At 33.9% G+C, this 21,662-nt stretch overlaps 1 protein-coding gene and 1 long non-coding RNA gene across 3 annotated transcripts in view; one reads left to right on the forward strand and one right to left on the reverse strand.

The window, feature by feature from the left end:
- LOC126741707 (3'-5' RNA helicase YTHDC2-like) overlaps positions 1-16,895 on the forward strand; it is a 32,745-nt gene extending 15,850 nt beyond the window's left edge. For both annotated transcript variants that reach the window (XM_050448245.1, XM_050448244.1), the window contains 10 exons: positions 160-259; positions 326-482; positions 897-1,212; positions 2,560-2,773; positions 2,832-3,005; positions 4,442-4,609; positions 10,442-10,585; positions 10,634-11,574; positions 16,162-16,319; positions 16,380-16,895. In XM_050448245.1, the coding sequence (XP_050304202.1) occupies positions 160-259; positions 326-482; positions 897-1,212; positions 2,560-2,773; positions 2,832-3,005; positions 4,442-4,609; positions 10,442-10,585; positions 10,634-11,574; positions 16,162-16,319; positions 16,380-16,566 (2,559 nt within the window). In that variant the 3' untranslated portion in view covers positions 16,567-16,895. The remainder of the gene's footprint in view (positions 1-159; positions 260-325; positions 483-896; positions 1,213-2,559; positions 2,774-2,831; positions 3,006-4,441; positions 4,610-10,441; positions 10,586-10,633; positions 11,575-16,161; positions 16,320-16,379) is intronic.
- Positions 16,896-17,644: 749 nt separating this feature from the next.
- On the reverse strand, positions 17,645-21,052 carry LOC126740961 (uncharacterized). Its single transcript, XR_007662073.1, has 2 exons — positions 20,537-21,052; positions 17,645-20,473 (listed from the first exon to the last, which is right to left on the reverse strand). It is a non-coding gene; the product is annotated as an uncharacterized LOC126740961 (long non-coding RNA).
- Positions 21,053-21,662: the final 610 nt, after the last annotated feature.

A 21,662-nucleotide genomic window follows, 5' to 3' on the forward strand; every position in this document is an offset into this window, starting at 1 on the left:
ACAAAACGAAAAATTATTCTATAGTAGGTAAATTTAATTTGCATGATACTTAGGAGGTAAAACGTGACAACATGAGATTATCATTAAAAGCATGCGATCTGTATCCTCTTGGGATCGATAAATGCCGCCCTATACTAAACAAAAATTGATTTAATCCAGGACGAAGTAACCAGAGGGCGCTCCAAACAGTTCTGTTACGAGTACTTCATCTCGGAAACCACCATGTACAGTGTTTTAGACACTAGACGACAACTTTTAGGTAAAATTAACCAGTCCTTTTTCATGGGACATTAAATTGAATATTTTCACTCATTTCTCTCCTTAGGACAACTACGAGCCGTCGGTTTCGTAAACAACAACTACTCAATCGAGGACTTTAATCACAACAGTAACTCTTGGGGTCTCGTTAAAGCCATCATGTGCTCCGCCTTCTTTCCGAACGTCGCCTTTCCGGTTCAAAGGGGCGCAGCCCTAAACACCAGGTAATAAGCACGTTCAATGTGTTATGTTGCCTAACTTTTAATTAATTTCTTTATTTATTTGTTACAAGTATCAACAGCTACCAGGCCACTCACAGATACTAACTTAACATACCATAAAAATGACTGAAATAAATAGTAAAAGGAAATACACAAAATTTCCTACATTAATAAAATACAATAAGAATAACCCAACACCACATCACTGATCAGTTCAGTTCTATTTCAGTTTATTTAGTATTATTTTTTTTTAAACTTATTCAAGTTGAATTAATGTCAATATCGCAAGCATATAAGTTAAAATATTCACAGAGTCTATCTATACATATATAGAATAAATGTGTTTAAAAAACGAAAGTCTGCTAAGGTAGTCTTTGAAGATGTAATTAAATTAAGGTGTAATTTTAATCAATTTAGGAGCGAGAAAAAGGTGTCGATCCATAACACCAGCGTATGCCAAGCGAAGAAATACGAACACTGGACATTTTACGACGAAATGGTACGTAACCGGATCACTTTTATGATCCGCGGGGTGACGCTGTGCTCGCCCTTAATGGTGTCGGTCATGTGCGGAGTCGACGTGGTGTATCCCTCCTCCCATTCGGTCGCGATCGACGACTGGCTCGAGTTTTACTTCGGGGACATTTTGGCCATCAAGTTCCGGAAAACAGTGCAATCGTTGGTCGACAAGTCTCTGTCCAACCCGTTTTATTCGTACGAGCGGTGCAATTTGGTAAGTTTTAAAAGCTTAGAGTCTAGCTACGAAACATCGGCGAGGTTGTTTGAGTCGATCCTCTTTCATACAATGATGTCAAATCGACTTTCTATATAATAAATATTTTTCTTAATCCACTGTGTGGGTTGTATTTTGTAACATCTTAAAAATGTACTCTTTAACATTTTCTTTTATTTACTAACTAATAATATTTACTTTGAGACTAATCAACTATAACTGTTCAGAATAAAGAAATATTCTTAGCAAAAAAGTTAATGAGGGAGTATCAATGCAAGTATCCAATGTTGCAACATGTTTTTTTTTTTGTAGATATTTTTGCATGTGCAGCAGTTTTGAGCAAATTTGTATTCTTGTATTATTATGTTAATGCATTTCCCATTTTTTTATATGATATCGGGGTCATTGTATTACATATTTCAGGTGTAGTGCTCGAGTAAAACTATGTAGATATGTAAATCTCGCGACAATTTTTTTAAATGTCGAATTTTTTTTTTTTCGGTAAACGGAATCTTATACCTATATAAAATCCTCGTCCGTTTCTTTTCCAAGAGACCACACAAAATGTAAACAAAATAATGTAAATAAATGTAAGCAAATTTTATTGGCTTCACGTGTTTCGCCCTGCAAAAGCAGGGCACCATCAGGCCTAAAAACAATTAAAAGGGATGTTTAATATGCAACTATTTGCAAAATAAATAAAACTACATATATAATTTTATCATTATATTTGATATACATATACAGGGTGTTTGGCGGAGGGTTAGCCAAACTTGGTGGGCATATAGATAGGCTCAGATAGAAGATATTTTCTTAATAAACTTGTGTTCTAAAAGTCTCGGTTTTTTTTTTTGTATCATTGATTTTGTGTTATTTACAGGATTTTCAAAAATTATTATGCCTTTTGACATCTTTAAATTTTTTCAGCATATTTTTCACGTTTTTTTTGCATTTGTATTTAGTTGTAATGTATCCTGAATCTAAAAAAATCAATATCAAGTACAAATAATACCGAAATAATTCGTTTTGAGCTCAAAAAGTTAATACAAATAGCAAAAAAAGTTATGAAAGGTAACTTTAACTTGACGCAAAAAAAAAAACTAAAATCTATCAAGATGTTCAGGTAGTTTTAAAAACATCTCCAGTTAATACTCTTTTCAATGATGTACGATGTGTAACACAAAACCGACTAATTTGCCACAATTCATGACTTTAAAGAAAAATAAACACGATATAGGCAAAATCTCGACTTTTTCGGACATATCCATGTCTCAGTACTTTAATATCTTCGATATGAATATTTTAAGGTTTTAAGGCATGTTTTTTTTATAAAGTTTTTTTCTGCAGCCAATCACGGAAACGTTAAGGAACATAATGGACTCGGACGACAAGAACTTGGGCCTGGCACAGCCAAAAAACGTCGGTCAAAGACCGAAATTCTTGTTTCGATTGGGGCAAGAGAATGCCGCGAGTCGTCCGAACCGATCAAACACCAAAGACAATGGCGGATTTCAAAGATTCGCGCCCACCCACAACCGATCCGGAGGCAACAGTTTGCATGGTAAATCTCTCCAGTTAAATTAGTTTGTTTTGATGTTAATTAATTTGTTTTTGTAAAGATAAGTGCATCGAGCAGCATAAGAAGGGTTTGACCCCAAAACGTTTTATTCCACCGGCAACTTCTCGTTACAATGGGGCGCGTCAGGCGGCTAGAAACTTGCAGTTCGATCATGTCAGTGAAGGTTCTAATGATATTTCGCAGAGTTTTGGGGCCCTAAGCATCCATCAGCCAGGTAATTTTTTTGTTTTTCTGATTAAAAGCGTTTTGATGCATAGGGTAGTTTTTGATTAATATTTATATCTTTAATAGCAAGAGAGTTATCAATAATTTTTATAAAAAATAATTGCAAGAATTCGAATTTTTAATTTTTCTCAAAATGTATTGGTTTTATTAACTGAGTGAAAAAAAGACATCATTTAATTTTTTATTCCAGGCAGTTGAGGGATAACATGTATTTTATTGCCTAAAAATTAAAGATTTTCAACTGCACTTTACAGTTTGGAGAAAAAAATCAATTGCGTGAAAAAAAATATATTCTAGACATTCCACAGACAAAATCAATCGCGTGGACTTATAAATAATAAAAAAAAATTATTCAATACGTTAATGTACACGCCAGGCTTGGATTCAGGTTTCTACTCTTAATAGCACACAACTTACTAATAACTAGGGGAAAAACGATGAAAAGAGTTCGAAATTTTGATTTTTGTCAAAAGCTATTGGTTTTTCAAAGATTTTTATTCTAATCAAGAATGTATTCTGTACCTGGAAGTATATACCAGTCTTTGATTCATGTTTCTATCTTAAATAATAAAAAAGTTATTGCAATTTTTGAAATATGCCCAAAATGGAAAACTTGGCCTAGATCTGAAATTTCCATTTTCTCAAAAACTGTGGGTTTCTCAAGAAAACGAATAATTAATGTAGAATATGTACCCAATAAAATTGTTGTTCCAGAAATGTTAAGTTGGAAAATAATGTAAAACTGCAATTGTATCTGGGGAATAAAATTTTATTTACTATCTGCGGAAGCAAAGAAAAAAGACCCTAACTGCCTGTAAAAAAAATCAATTTTTTGCTAATTCCAGGCACTCCAGACATAATTTCTTTTACACTAAACAGTTGTGGAATAAAACAAGAAAATACTCTTATAATTTTGCTTATTCCAGGCATTTGAGGTATATAATAAAGTAGGACAAAAAAATTAATTCAATTCCATAGATGGCTTGAAAAAAATTATTATGAATTCGATGCATATGAGTTACAAAATTGAGAACAAATTAGTTACCTGAGATGTTTAAAAACTATATTCCAAACAGTCCAGAGATAAAATTAGTTTGTTTATTCCAGGCAGTTGAAGGATAACATATGTTTTATCGCCTGAATGAATAAAAAGACCCTCAACTGCATTTTACTGTTTGGAGAGAAAAAAAAAACTATTAACTGTCTGAGAAAATCACAATTTTCTTATCCGGGGCAGTAGATGATTAAAGCCTGTTTTACTATGTGGAGACAAATAAAAACTTAATTACAGGAAGTAGGGAAGCTAGAAGACATATTCAACTGCCTGGAATAAAATGATATATTCCCAATTGCCTGGCGGGAAATAAAAAATGATTATGAATTGCTTGTGCAAATATACCATAACGACAAAAAATTCCGTTGTAGGTCCATCGACCCCGGGGGATTTGTTACTGCAAGGCCTGGGTCCCCAAAACCCCATGACCAGCACCCCCTTTTACACCCTGCAACAGACATACCCCGGATCGACGTCCCACGATCGTTACCATTACAACGGAAACCACGGACGATCCAATCAATTTAATAGCGGTAACAGTAAGTATACGCGGAGAAAGCCACGGGGCAAATAATGTGTGATAACTAAACTACTGATGATCAATTTATGTATTTAAAAATAGGGATGCGAAAGCTGTACCCGAAAATGGTCGAATGACGTATAATAATTTATCACTGGTGATAAGGTTTTTATAGGAAAGTACCCTTGGGTGATTTTGTTTAATTGATTTAGGAGCGTTAGCAGTGGACTTTCGTTATTGTTTTATTATTACTGGTTCCTTGTGAGAGATTGTATAGGCAATACGAGTTAGGAAAATTTTCTTTTGGTTTCATTAATAAATTATTTACTTCTAAGAGATTCGTTTTATTTTATTAAGGATCAAAGGAAAAACCGGAGAATATTATTAGTGTTTTTTGAAATTTCCATTTATTAAAAAGTAAGTAGGCACGTAAGTAACTTCATGATTTTGCTTGACTAATAATTTTTGTGGTGTGCGTGTGTGTGACGTTTGTCTTAAGGCAATCACTCTGTATATAATTTTGCATTATGTAATATGTAGCACATTAGGTGAGTCTGAATGATCTTGCTTGTGTGCACGCTATTAAAAAAAAATTGATTTTTCTAAAATAACTAATGGTTTTCGGGAAATTTTTGCTCTAAATGTACTTTGTGTTGTGGTTTACGTCGCAATCTTTGTTTCGTTTCTCTATCTTTGATAGAAAAGCAGTTGTCGAAAGTTTTGAGAGAAAAATGACAAGACTTAATACTGATTTTCCTCGAAAGCTATTGGTTTCCTCAAAATTTTCACCTTGAGGTAAAATGGAAGATGTGCATGGGTGTATATAACAGTCTTTGATTCACGTTTCTATTTTTAAGTATGAAAAAATTATCGCAAATTTTGAAAACTTGCTAAAAAAAAATCTTAAATTTTTATTTTTCTGAAAGACTGTTTGTTACTCCAAAAAAAATTCTTATAGAAAATGCACCCAGGGCTTTGGTATACATGTCAGTTTTAGATTCATGTTTTTATCTTTAATAGGAAAAAAGTTATCAAAACATTCGAAAATACCCCAAGCGACACATCATTATATTATTATCGTTAAATTTATATTTGTTCAACGATTTTTTAGTAAATTTTTGGTTATGGTATATTCATCAACCGTATATCGTCAAGGTATATTTATTAATCTCTTCAGTCCCAAGGAATTGTTGTTTTACTTTTTTTTGTGAAACTTTTAATAAAATAGGTTTATTAGGATTTAAAAAAAGCAAAAAAAAAATACTACAGAAAAAAATATGACATGTCCAGTATTTTGGACAATTGGACTTAAGTCTCTAATTATGAAACTCAAAAAAACATTGCCTCTCTGGAGAAATGCATAAATAAAGCTTACATTTCACACAAAAAATCTTGTTTTCTTTGTACAGGCTTGATTACGACAGCGCATATAGGAATTTTTGTTATTAACACTGCATATTGGTAGATGTTTATTACCAGTGGTCTTGACATCTCTTGGTGGCATCTTCGACTTCTTGCATTTTTAAGCAGGTTGACTTGTTTCCTCATCTAATGAAGAAGTTGGATCTTAAAAACCGTTTGCTTGTGCTCCAAGGGCAAGAGATTTCCCGATATACAGTTTAAATTCAAGTAAATCCATGATAGAAATTTTTCTATCTTCACGAGCGAAGCAGTTTTGGCGGTATTCAACCCACGAATTTGTAATTGCCAAGTCCACAAAATGCCAGAAAACTCTTGCGATAAATATGCGATAGTAAGATATTAGTTTATCACACATGTCCACTCCTCTCATAGAATGGTTGTAACTAGTGACAGAGTTTGGACATGAAACAAGAAGGTACTTTTTATTTTTCTTGTCCCATCGGCGTACTTCTGTTACTGGCGCAGAGCCTCAAGATGTTGATGCCATTGTTACTGATCTATTGTCCATCCATTTCAGAATGGTCATTTTTTTGTCTTCTCGCACAAACTCATCAAAGGAACCACGACCATTCGAGAGGAGCTCTTTATCATTTTTTATTTTGCTCCTAAGATCTCGCGGAATTCTGTTGTTCATAATTGTCCCGGTTCCCAAAATTCCTTTTGTTAGTAAATGATCCAGTAGCTTGACTGAAGTAAAGTAACGATCAAAATAAATTATTTTGTGCCTTGGCGACAAATCTTCTGAAAGCTTCTTTACAACCGATCCACCTATTCCCAAATTTTGATCTGGCCAAAAGGTGCAAAACCATGATAAATCTAAAACCAGTCCGGAAGGTGTAGCTAAAACAAAATTTTTGAGTCCTACTGGATTTGGCTTGTTTTTAACGTACTGTCGGAGAGCAGTAGTGCTTGTGTCGATGCTCAATTCTTTACTCCTTGGTAAAGTAATACACTTTTTACGAATCGCATCGATGATAGGTTGAACTTTCCATAGCCGATTTGACTGCTTTACCTCATTTGAAACACTAAGATTGTTAACAACATGTAGAAAATTTCTTAATTTAAAAATACGGTCTCTAGGTAGCTGAGTAATGCAAGATATTTCAATTCCCTTCATAAAATACAAGCGCAGCCGTGGAAGTCCAAAAATGCCCATTAAAATATGTCAATATTTGATATTCTTTGGCTGTTGACTTAAGTGGTTTTTTTTTATTTGCTTGTATGGCACGAATACTACTTTGTTCTGCTAAATTTTCCCAAAAATAATCTGGAAAGTATTTATAAAAATAGTTCAGGGGTGTCCAATACTCATGATCATCTTGTAACTGCCATTCCGGATCAAGGCAGACATCTTCTCGACTTTCAAAAACATTTCTTTTCCATTTTACTTCTGCGGTTTTATTTTTTGTTTGCTCCCGGAGAACCTGCTCTCTTATTCTGGATAAGGGAACATTATCGTCATCAGACTCCTCTTCGATGGTATCAGAAACTGAATCTGCGTCGTCGTCTTCATTATCATTTGCCTCAATTGATTCACTGTTTTCGGCGGTGATTTCCTCATCATCATCATCGCTCAAGTAGAAGTCACTGTCATTTAGAATCTCTTAAAGATCTTTATCCGTCAGTAGTTGCATACCATCTTCAAAAAAAAGACGAAATAATAACAACAATAAAATTTAAAATTTTTTTTAAAAAGTAAAAACTTAAACCAAATACAGTCCCGACGTCCGAAATACTGCACAAAATCAAAAGCCGAACACTCTGTAGAGCGACGTTACATTTTCTGTACGTATATTTGTTGATTTACTAAATAGCAGTCAATTTATTTGATTTTAATCAGTATTTTATCAAAACAATCGAAAATAATGCAAATATTATCTAGTTCTGATACGACGCCATGATTTACAATACAACACCTGTTCCGTCAAAACAAAACTGAAAAAAATCCAACGTTGCCAAATAGTTTTAACCAAATATTTTTTGGCGTATTTATGCACGTCCAGTCCGCTGCACGGCGGGCTCCAAATCACGTCGTCGTGAGCCGTAGCCGATCGATAGTTCTAGCCTGTAGGGATGATACAAAATATTAGGAACAGTTCTTTTGGAACAGTTCCAAACGAGTAACAGGTATTAATTTAAAATTTAAGAAAATACTACTTCCAAGATATCAACTGTTCCGGAGTAGTAGAATATAACAGATTACAGACGGAACAGTGGGAATAGCAAAAGAGAGAGAACAGAATAGCGAAGGAAACTGCCTTTTGGCGTTCCTTTTTTATTCGACCTATGATACGATAATGCGACGAAACACGAAACTCAAAACAGGGATTGGCCGGATTGGGGATTTATTTAAACGAGTAGACGAAAGATGGAACCGTTGGCATTTGGCGTATTGGTCGTTTTTATCATTCTTTTACACCGCAAAATCCAAAATTTTATTAATTTTTCATAACCGTTCCGTTTCCCCTTAAAGTAGGTATTAAATTAAATTTTATATCGTGTCAAAGTTGTTTTAACGATCTCGGTTGGAACTGTTATTAAGTAACAGGTATTCGTAACTGTTCCGGAATAGGAACAGGAACGTAACGGAACAGTTTCAAAAAAATACTAGTCTGTACCATCCCTACTAGCCTGGACACTTATCCCCGCTTCCATCGATACCTCACAACAGAAGCCGAAATCATGCGAGGCGACGACCGCATCGCGATGGCAAAAATTCCGCGCTGGGGCACATATTTTGCGCTGATTCGAAATATTATTTTATTGTAGTTTATAGTAAGATTACGCATTTAAAATTTTAAACTACCAAACTATTTTGATACTCGCTTTGAGTATTAAAAAGAATAAAAATTCGGTATTTAAATTAGGTGGGTAAATTAACAATTTTATTTTTAACTTACATTTTACAATCTTAATTTTATTAAGAATAATGCCTACCTCTTGCTGCATTCCTGGGTGCAAAAGCAATTATAAAGATACCGAGAGAGTTACCATTTTTCGTTTTCCCAATAACCCGGATCAAAAGAAAAGATGGTTAAAATGCATTGAAAGAGACGACGTAGTGATAAAAGAATCATCAAGGATCTACATAAAACATTTTTCTGAACGTTTCATTATTCGTGAGGATATAGTGGCTAGGAAGGATGGAACAATTTTAAAGGTTTCTCGAAAAAGAGTAAAGCTGTCAGAAGATGCCTGCCCTACAATATTTGAGAAAAAAAAAATCACGGGTCTTACAAGAGTTAGAACTTGAGCCACAAATGATAAATCAAGGAAATAAGGAAGAAAAAGATTGTATAAATACATTTGAAACACCGTTTATGTATATTTTTCCAATAAAATAAATAATAATAAATATTTATCATATACCTAAAAATACATAATAATAAATTAAAAAATATATTATTTTGTAAAATGTAAAATTGTAGGTCCCGCGGTATCTCCACTTAGTTGTTCCACTGTACGGCGTGCGCCACCAAATCTCGGCTTCAATGTTGACGCCACGAAACCAGTGTCACGGCTAGAACGATCGATCGGCTACGCGTGAGCCCGTACTATATTTTAAAAAATGTACAGCGGGCTGGACGTGTGGACTGAAGAGGTTAAACTTTAGAATATACATATTATATAATATACAATTTTGTTTACAAATGTAGTTTACACCTCAAATATTTGATGAAATTCTTTTGAAAAATCACCGTTTTTCGTCCACATTATCCAATCTAATGACGTTGTTTTTATACAAAATATTTATATATAAAATTATTTCAAATTTAAATAAGCAGTGTTAATAAATTAAATATTGAATATATAATTTCTGCAGAAACTTTGTTTTTTTCTCAAAAGAACCCTTACCCCACCCGCCCACCCCAAACGTTTGCCCAGTAAGAAATTCCTTTGAAAAATCACCGTTTTTTCTCCATAATATCCAATGTAATAACATTGTTTTTGATTAAATATTTATTATTATACATATATATAATTATATCAAATTTAAATAAACAAACTGTGTTATTAGATTAGATATGAATGACGGAACCAGCTGTTATTCATGCGTATTATTTTGGAAAACGATGTTTTTTGAAAACAATTTCTTACTGGTAAGTTGTGTGGGGTGGGTGGGGGGTTAAGGATAGGGTCAATAAAAAACGGTTTTTTTTGCAGAAAATAATTGCATGAGAAAAAAACCCTATTTTATTTCTCGATCAGAAATCTCAGTTGTTGATTCCCGTGTCTATGTTTATTAATAAAAAAAGTCGTCACAAATTCCGTCGAAAAATACCCAAAACGTAAAATTGGACAAAAACCTCAAAAACCACTTTTTTTACCCCACCTCTTAACAACGTTAAAGTTCCAGCATTTCAGAATTCATTTGCACGTTTTTAAATCTAAAACACGGTGTGTTCAGTCTGCATGTTTTTGTTTCAAGGTGCCGCTGTAGTAAACGAGAACGTTGTTAAACGTCCACGGAAAATTGTTAAGCACCAGGAACCGGTCGCGCCCGTAGAGGAGGAACCCACTAAGCTCGCCAAGAGCGATATGTTCCATCAAGACGATTTCCTGGAGTTTTTGAGTAAGTTTTCCCTTAATTCACTTTCATAATTATAACGGTCTATTTTAGATGCGGATTTACCACAAGACAAGCCACCTTTCAACTGGGCCGAAACTCCAACCCTAATGGATTCCAATTCCAATCAAGCAGAATCATTCCAATACAATCCGAGTCTGTCGGAGTCCACCCAAACAACCGGGGAACCATTCAGATCCAATCAAAATCTGACCGGACTTACCAACCGGACCAAACCGAATGTTGGATCATTCCAAGACCAATCAGGATTGGTGATGCCTAATTCCTCGCAAGCATGTGGGGAATCTAATCAAGGCCAATCGGGATTCACGATCCCTAATCCCTCCCTAGCAACTGTCAGTCTATTTCAATTGAATCAAAGCCATTTGGGAGCCACTAGGAAACTTAAACTAAATCCGAATGTCGAACCATTCCGATCTAATCGACATCTGGCTCTTGACTCCTTCTCTCAAGTGAATGGAAGTGAATCATTCCAATCTAACCAAGGGCAGTCGGGAAAACTGATGATTTCCAGCAGCACCCAAACCACTGAGGAATTATTGCAACCGAGTCAGAACCAGCTGGTCGCATACAATCAAGGAGAGAATGCGGAATCAGTCCGACAAGAAGCCTCAACTCAACAATACGGGGAATCTACGACATGGGGGATTCCTAATGCCTCCCAAGCTAACCCGGACTTATTCCAACCAACCAATCGAGTCCACACGTCATTTATGATTCCGAATTGTTTGCGTGCGAATGTGGAATTTCCATTCTTCCAATCGAATCAAGGCGGATCAATGATGCCCCAAAATCGTTTACGTACGTATTTCCGATCGGCCACTGCCGAATTGGAACGGGTGCTCCAATACCCGGACGATCCGGTGTTTTTGTTCATTAAGGCCAACGAAAAGAAGAACATCGATATCGCGCAGAGTGCCAAGAAGTGGGTCTTTTCCCCGCAAACCGAGAAGAAAGTCATCGGTTTTGCCGAAGTAAGTTAAAAAATTGTTTGTCTCACATGAAACGACTCAGTCTCTAAAACTCTGTTTATTTTATTTCATTTACTCATAATGCAAAAGTTGCCTTTACATCAATATATATATAAAAGTACAAAATAAGCACATAAGTAACTTAATACTTGTCTATGCCTATATAGAAATACAGAGTGTAAATCAATAGATGCGAAAAAAATTCAGGGGCTGATTCTTGGATAAGATTTTAAGAAAAAAGCTTTATAAGAACGTATGTCCTAAAAGTCCTAACTTTTGAGATACTCGGTGGTAAACATTAAAGAAAAATATATATTTCTTTACAATTATCTGTCAAACCCCTGTAATATTTGGTATGCATTTTCTATGTATCAAAAGGCATTTTGTGAGGCTCACTATTTTTTTTATTTGTATCAGAGACGTTCGTGCAAGGTTTAAAGTAAATATTTTTGATGAAAAATATAGTACACCACTGTTTTTCTTTTTAATTTTGATCCATATTTGGACGCCTTCATCAAAGACTACGAGAAACGAACTTTTCAACCAAGAAAGCATAATTGTGGTCGCCAACGCGATATTAAAAGAGGCAGTACTTAATTTAATTGATGAACAATCGGACACCAGTACTGAAAAAATTGATCTGCAGCTACATGTCAATCATATGACGGTATGGACTATTTTAAAGAATCAGTTATTATATCCATATCACGTACAACGAGTCCAGGCTCTATTACCGCAAGATTTTCCTAAGCGTCTTGAATTTTCTCGTTAGAAGTCATTGAGCAAAACCCTCAGTTTTTAAGGCAGATTCTGTTTACCGACGAAGCTAATTTTTCAAGAGAGGCAATCATTAGCACGTTTGGGCAGGTGAAAATTCCCATGCCGTTGAAGCTTATCACCAACAACAATTTTCTTTAAATGTATGGGTGGAATCATTTGAGACCACCTTATTGGCCCACATTTTCTACCACAGAGATTGAATAGAGAAACATACACTCGTTTTCTCTAAGACATACTTCCAGGACTTCTTGAGGTGGTACCCCTAGAAGAGTATTTTCAGTTTATTACCACGTCGTTATTTAGACCAAACATGTCCAAATCGTTGGTCCTCCGTTTCACTAGATATGAATCCACTAGATTTAAAAACTTTGGTGTACAGGATTCCGGTACTGGATATTGATGACTTGAGAAATCGAATCATTAATTCATGTGCCATAATTCGAAATTTTTCCGGAATTTTTTATGAGATTCGTCAACAAATGCGGCGACGTAGGTATAGATAGACTCTTGCATAACGACAGAGGGTGGTCATTTTCAACATTTTTTATAATTACCTATTTAATTTCTTTTTTTTAGTTTGGTTTAAAACAAAAATTAGGATCACATTAACTAAACATTAATTATAAACACGTAATACATTAAGGTAGATCGATTTTATTTTTTTAATCGAATACGCAACCTCGGACAAAAGAAAGTCAAGAGATTAAATTTGCTCAGAAATAAATGAAAATTACAAAAATACAAAAAAGTGGCGTACCATATTTTTTATCAAAAATATTTAGTTTCAACCTTACACGAACGTCACTGGTACAAATAAAAAAAATTAGTGAGCCTCAGAAAATGTATTTCCTATTTAATTTTAATGCACTTTTCAAGTAATATATTCAGGGTACTCGTTATGGTAATAGGTCGATAGTTTTCAACGCACTGGCGACTTAAATATGGAAATTTATATAAAGTTTTTCAGAATATTTGAGTAAATGCTTGTTTTTAGTCCTAGATTTACAATATGTTATGTCATTAAGGCTATGATCGTTTTTAATTATCAACTCAGAAATACCATCGTTTGTACATGAAGTCTTGCTTTTCTTGAGAGGTAACTCTTCAAGTCTTCTATAGATAGGCCTATCTCCTTGCTGTCTACTCTAACTAAAATTATGAAGAAAATGATAATAGAATTATTGGAGCCATATAAGTTCTAAGGACTTCTCAGTTTGGCTTTAAATTTTTAAAAAATACCAGTGATGCAGTATTTCACTTTTTAGAAAGACTCTATATTTGAGCTTAATGACGGAGAAGCAGTCGGAGGCGTTTTTTGTGATGTAGAAACCAAAAAACGCCCTTATTACCCACTTTTTGACCTTTAAACCCATCTGTGAACCGTAAATCCTTGACAATCACTATTAAATGCTGTTTTTCCTCTCCAGAGGGTTCAACTACTTAAGAAAAGAAAAATTTCAACATGATCCAAGGCGTGCAGGGATCATGACATGTGGTAGAAACTGAAATACGCTTTTTTACCCACTGTTTGACCCTTAAACGCATCTGAGACCCATGAATGATTGACGATCGCTATGAAATGACATTTCACGTCTCTAGAGGGTTTAGTTATTTAAAAAAAGTAAAATTTTAAGATGATGCAAAGCGTGCATGGACCATGAGATGCGGTAGAAACTGAAAACAATTCACTTTTTACCCACTTTTTGACATTAAAATCCATCTGACCTTCATCAGTCTTTGACGATCGCGATAAAATGATGCTTTACACTTCTAGAAGGTTTAACTACTTAAGAAAAGGAAAAATTCAAGATGATGCAAGGCGTGCATGGATCATGTGGGGTAGAACTCGATAAAATGCCCTTTTTTATCCACTTTTTAACCTTTACACCCACCTGACATCCATAAATCTTTGAGGATCACTATAAAATAATGCTTTACGTCTATAGAGGGTTCGACTACTTAAGAAAAGTTTAATTTTGGGATGATCCAAGGCGTGCATGGACTATGAGATACGGTAGAAATTAAAAAAATGCAGTTTTTATCCACTTTTGAGATTTTAACCTATCTGAGCCTCATGAATCCTTAATAATCGTTATGTAATGATGCTTCATATCTCTAGAGGGTTTGACTACTTAGGAAAAGTGAAATCGCAAGATGATCCAAGGCGTGCATGGACGATGAAATGCGGTAGACATTTAAAAAATGCATTTTATTACTGTTAGAAGTTGTAAATGTATTTGCGAACTGCAATATGCAGTCTTTAATAAGCTCGCGGACTATTTTAGACTCCTGTCAAAATATGACAATGGTACGCTTGCAGCGAACTATTGTTTTTTCGGCTTTGTAAAAATACAGAGCGGTAATCTGCCTGTTTCGTTTGAACTATCAGTGTGTAAACAGCCTTGGCACAAAACCCCAATGCCCTTACCGGTATCTAAGTAAGTTAATCATAGATGGAATTTCACTTTTTGTACCCAATAAGTTACTAAAGGATAAAAGAATTTTTTTAATACAGCCCGCCTGTCTATCGCATGACCAGGAGGAGATCCTTATAGCATCACACAATTACCATTTTTTAACCCTTAAACTCATGTAAGACCCATGAATCATTGACGATTGCTATGAAATGCTGTTTTGCGTTTCTAGAGGGGTCAACTACTTAAGAGAAGAAAAATTTCAACATGATCCAAGGTGTGCAGTAAAAACTGAAAAAATGCACTTTTTACCCACTTTTTGGCCTTTAAACTCATCTGAGACCCATGAATGATTGACGATCTCTATGAAATGATGTTTGACGTCTTTAGAGAGATCAACTACTTAAGAAAAGTGAAATTTCAAGATGATCCGAGGCGTGCGTGGACTATGAGATACGGTAGAAATTAAAAAAATGCAGTTTTTATCCCCTTTTGACATTTTAACCTATCTAAGCCTCATGAATCCTTAATGATCGTTATGTAATGATGCTTTACATCTCTAGAGAGTTTGACTACTTAGGAAAAATCGCTAAGGCTTTTGGCTACTATTGCAAAAGGATGAGTATATGGTTTTAGAGGCATTATTCTGCAATGGTTTAGCTTATATTTGTTGGAAAAAAGCCAGTCAGTCATCTTTAAGGATTCTATATCTGATCAGTTCAAAAGGGGTATCACAAGGATCTATTTTGGATCCATTTCTTTATGTTAGACATGGCCAGTGTACCTCTTTCGCTGTTGATACCTCTTTGATATGGCATGATACAGATGCCCATTTTCTACTCACGAAAATAAATGAGGATTTATATAGAACCAATGAAATTACTTGTCAATTGCATGTAACTGAAACAAATGTTTTAAATTTTAAGTGTATACTTGACAATGTACTTTTGAGCACAGAACCTTGCTTAAAAATGAATAATAACAAGTTTCTGCAAATATGATCATAAATGACAAATTAAAGTTTGATGAACATATAAAAGTTATCCCTAAAACTTGCTATGCAATTAGAACCGTTGCCAGTTTTTTACTTCTCAGAATGCTATTATTACTCGGTCTACATTTTAAATAAACCTTTACATACCTAGATCTTCCATCAGTTATTCTATTACTTACTTTGGTAAGAAACTGTTTAGCCATCTTCCTATTTCCGTTAAAAGGATTTCTAAATATAAACAATTTAAAAAAAATATACTTAGAGGAACCTATTATAGGATGGATAAATATTTATTAGATAATATTTAGGTGTAATTTTATTTTTTCTTCTTTTTTTTAAAACTTCTGTATTCTTATAGTATATAATAAACCATATTTGACTTTGATTATTTTAACCTTATAGAAAGGGAGAAAAGTTTTGTTGGTCTACTACGTGAGATGCATCCAGATGTTCATGGGAATCGCCCAGTTTAAGGGCCTACACGTGGGAAAAACCTTTAGTAAACCCACGGCCTCCATCGAATGGATCCACTGCAGCCCAATACATAAGAACAAGTTCAAGTAATTAAATAGAAGAGACTTTTCACGAAAATTCTTGTTTTATAAAATCGCAATTTTTAGGCAAGTAATGAACCCATATGACGACTCGAAACCGGTTTACGACTCGGACGACGGGATGGTCATTAAGAAGGACATCGGCGAGACAATTATGCGGATCTACGCTCAAGTCGAGAGAAATAGGGTCGACATCGCTACGGACGAGGAGTCCCAAGAAGAAGCCTTTTTTTTTAAGTATTCAGTGTTGTAAAACACTTGATTTTTAATTAGTTTAGGTTTTAACCGTGTTGGTATTTGTGTTATTTCGTTCTCATTAGGTTTAGGTACGGTTTATTATAATTCACTACTATTATAGGGCATAAAAGGGGCTAAAATTTTAAATTTCATTTTTCTCTGAAACTGTTGGTTGCTCAAAAAAAAAGTGTTGGTAAATGAGTGTGCTCTATGGTTGAGTATGCATTTCAGTTTTTGAATCGTGTTTCTATCTTTAATAGTTTAGAAATGATCAAGAATTTTGTAAAATGTAAAATTACGAAAATTTCACGTTTTCTCAAAAACTATTGGTTTCTCCAAATATTTCATTCTAATGTAAAATGCTCTCTGTATTTGAGTGTACATGTCAGTCTTTGATTCATCTTTCTATTCTTAATGGTTAAGAAGCTCTCAACAATTTTGAAATTTGTTCAAAAATTTGAAATTGCAGTTTTTATTAAAAACCATCGGTTTTTCAACCCCTCTAATGCCTTCCTTCTATTTCCAATGTAATTTTAATAACATTTACGCTATTCTTAGTAATATTAGTAACTACTATTTGCTTGATCTCATTAAGTTTAAGCCATTTTGAACTAGTTTAGGATTTAATTGGATTTGTTCCTGTTTTGATTATTAGTGCAATATTTTTTAGTATTAATTTAATTTCATTAGGTTTAGGTACGGTTTATTATAATTTACTAACATTGTAAGACATAAAAAGAATTCTGAAATTTAAATTTCTGTCCGAAACTGTTGGTTTATCAAAAAATTTATTCTAATATAAAATGTACTCTGTATTCGGGTCTACAAGTCAGTCGTTGATTCGTATTTCGATTTTTAATAGTTAAGAAGTTATTAACAATTTTGGAGAATGCCAAAAACCGAAAATTTCAATTTTTCTTAAAAACCATTAATTTTATAACGTTTTAATGCCTTCCTTATATTATCAATGCAATTCTAACAACATTTACGGTATTTTTAGTAACATTTGTAACTCCTATTTACATGATCTCATTAGGTATAGGCAAGTGTTCACTATGTATGTTTTACTGTATTTTTTTTTAAATAAACGAACATTTTGTAATGCAGCGTTCTTTATTCAAAACTTAACAAAATACAGGGTGTTTCCTAACTACGGTACGAAACTATTCAGGGTGAATCAATCAGTTCAATGAACGTATGTCGGGAGTTGCTTTGTTTCTGAGATACAGGGCGATGAAGGTTAAAAAAAATAACGGTATTTTAAAAATACTATAAATATCCTTAAACCGATTTGGTGCAGTTATTTAAAGTTATAAGACGCTTATTTAGCTGTAACTAGATTGAAATTATTAGGTCCAGTGGCGTGTCAGTGGGCACCACATGCTTATTATTGTTGAGAAAAAAACAAGACCAATAATTGTTTTGCAGCTTCTTATTTATTTTTGTATATAAGCAACTAAAAATACAATTTTTTCGTATCTTATCTTATTATCTTCATATCTGGCTTTATTTTTGAAAAAAAAAATTTTAAGTATCTTTAACTCATTCTAAAAATTATCCATGGACGACAACATGAAATAAAAACCAATTAATTCGATAAACAATTTCCACCCACCTTCTGATAAAATGCACGACTGCAAACTATTTATCATTGAGTGTCTGACACGCTCAAAAATACCTGGAGTATTCCTTATGATATTGCAAGTGACAATTATCCGATTCCTCAAGTCATTCACATCTAGAACAGGAGTTTTATAAACAAGAGCCTTCAGATGGCCCCATAAATAGTAATCCAGGGGATTCATATCAGGACTGAGAGCCGGCTAATTTTGAGGTCCTGCAAGTCCAATCCAGCAATTAGGGTAGATGCTGACGAGCAAGAACACTGAAATAAGCTGGAGCCCCGTCGTGCATGTTGACTCTTACTTGTAGAAGTACTTCTTCTAATAAAGTGGGTAAATGGTGTTGCAAGAAATGCGTGTAGGATTCACCTGTTAATCTTGCCGGTTAAAAAAATGGGCCAATTAGGTAGTCACCAATAATTCATATCCAAACGTTCAGCGAAAATTGTTGCTGAAAATGAGTTTCTCTAATAACGTGGAAGCCCAAAAATGATCATTGTGGAATTTCATAATAGCATCTCTTGAAAAATTTGCCTCGTCCGTAAATAAAATATTTGGTAGGAAATTATTATTGTGTGCCATCGTATGAATCAACCACCTGCAAAACATTAATCTTGGATGAAAATCCCGAGGCAGTAGAGTTTGTACACGCTGTATGTGATATGGATGCAGGAGGTTTCTTTTTAGAACCTTCCAAACGGTTTTTGAACTGACTTCAAGCTGCAGTGCAATCTTCCTGATACTATTGGAAGGATCTTCTTCTATCGCATTAAGTATAGCTTCTTCCAGTTCAGGCGCTGTTATAGTTTCTGGTCTTCCACCACCCATATTTTTATTAAAACTCCCAGTTTCACATAATCTTGCATGTAGTTTTCTAAATGTTTTTGCACATGGAATTACTCTGTTAGGATATCTCTGCCGTCCTTAGTTAAAACATCCTAACTCGCAAATCGATAAAGCTGAGAAAATTGAGATTTTATGAAAACTAATATGCAGTCCTCATGTTTTAAAGCAATTCCCTGCTTCTTTGTATATGCTTAAAAATGTGCTTTTTACATTTGTTTAATAAGGGACTAGATTCAATATTTGGTGAAATTTTCGAAAAAAAAGTTAGATAGGACTTTTTAACTTACTAAAGTAATTATAATTAAAAAATATATATATACCTATATATTTGGACTGATTTTTATTAAAGACACAGGAGTTACATTTCAAATTAACATTATAACTAAATTACTAACTAATAAAACATTAAAACATTAAAAACAGTATTAAAGTAAATTATGAATGGAAAAAGTGCTTTACTCTTACTGGAAATCTACATTTTCTTTATTGTCAGTATCATTATTTTGGGAAACGGCTAATTCCTCCAGAATATCATTCGGTTAGCCGGAATAATAGGACGTAGCTTAGAAATCAAATTTTGCTTGCATTTTAATTTTACACCTTGACATTGTGTTCGGCAAGAAGGTTTTGGTTCTTCCGAAAAGGCATTTTTGTAGTACAACACATTTTATCCCCTATTAAAGTGCAAATGTACCATATTCTGCAAGTAAGGTTTGAGAATATTTTTTTGAAGCTTAAACTTGGATGAACAATCTTTCCATTCAAAAAAGTTCATCTCTTTTACATGGACCTTAGATAAGTTTGCCATTTCTACAGACGGATTTAAAATCATTAAAATCGATCACCTTACCGTACCTTTTCAATAATTGTTCTACTTGGTGATGGAACGAGTCCGCGGACATAAAAGTGTGGCCAGATGAAAGTATTTTATTTCCAAATTCTGCAGTTCAGTTTCGAAAGAGTTTACAACGTAAACAAAAAGAAAATAAAGCCCAATTTTTGTTTTGAGTTGTACAGTCGTCAAGCCAGATCGTAACATAAGTCTCTGTTATATATAAAAAAAATTAAAAAAAAGGTGAAATTAAATCTTCCTTATTTCGACCCGCAACCCCTTTGCTTAGCATTTTTCGAATATGCCTCTACTGGCATATTCGAAAGCATTTCATAGAGTTTGAAACCTGGACTATAAATCCAGTCATATTTTCATTTAGGCTGTTTTTTTACGACTCTTAGAATTTTGCTCCTGACTTTTGTTGGCTCTAAACAACCCTTCCTGTATACCGATTTTTTCCAAAAACCATACAGTTCTCAAGCCTCTATTGAACTTTTAGTCCTGGAAATTTCAAGTGGTTTTAAGGTTTTGAATTTGAGTTATTGCGTTCCAAAGGATTTGACATTATGCCTCCTGTTTTGAACAACTTTTAGATTCTTGTCTTCCAGAGAAACCTGAAATCCCTAAATATAAAAAAAAAGACTTCAGAGTCAAAAATCTAGGGTAAGAGTAATTGACAGGCTAACCTTATATTATACTTCTGAATGCACAAGGTGTGTCTCTCTCGTCTCATCAATGAATATTCTACAAACGGAAAGCTACTTAGGACATTTTAACTTAGAAAAAGATAGATAGGACATTTTAATTTGGGATTATCGTCTTTTCTGCACATCGAACAATATATTTAGGTGAATTTAAGGCATAAAAAATGTAGTTAGGACTTTCTAATTTAGCCAAGGAGGCAGATACCATTTGATAGGTCAATAAAATGTAATAAGCCAAAAAAAGAGAATTTTGTAGTAAGGACGTTTTAACTAAGGAGGGCAGATCTGTCCTGGTAAATTCTTCGTGCTTCTTCCGCATCTCCATTTGCTAATCCATAAATAAAGTGCATGTCGGTCATTTCATGGTTAGTCAAATTATTCATGATGGAGTAATGAATTACTGCTAATTGACAGTTGAATTTTACTTATAGCAATTCTATAACTGTCAGCTGGTCTCTAAAGCAGGTAGGTACAAAGGAGGTACTTGAATGGACTTGCCTTAGAACATTGAAAGGCTAGAAGTAGCATGCCGTGGAACTATGGACAGGTTTGTTTGCTTGCAACATCTCTGATGCAATGATGCCAAATGCTTATACAGAAATGGCAAAAATCACTTTATAATATCATAAAAATTTTCAGTTGTTTCCGAAGGCTCAAAACAATACTACTGCTCCCCTTTAATAAAATATCAAGCATTTTTTAAAAATAAATTTGATAAAATACTCTATATCGAAGTCAATATTAACTTTAAATAAATGAAAATAAAGTACGAAGAAACGAGAAAACGGTAATGGCATCGCAACGCCGCTCGATCCCATTGTTTATGCCACTCATACAAGCACTCTCTACCAGTGACGTCGTCAACAAATATTTACCTGATAAATTGTTATTAATTATTATAGAGTTTGAGTATAAGTAATATTACCATTTATGAGCTATTTATGTGTTTTTTTAACGGACTTCGTTAGAGGAAGGTCCTAATAAAAGGCACCATTTTTGTCAAAGCATTTTTATGGAAATTAAATATTTTAATATAATATTATAGATTTCTTAATAAATCATGTTTTAAGACACAAATTATTAACATTTTGCAAAATTTTATTGTTAT

Source organism: Anthonomus grandis, chromosome 10 (genome assembly GCF_022605725.1).
Source record: "Anthonomus grandis grandis chromosome 10, icAntGran1.3, whole genome shotgun sequence".
NCBI lineage: Eukaryota > Metazoa > Arthropoda > Insecta > Coleoptera > Curculionidae > Anthonomus > Anthonomus grandis.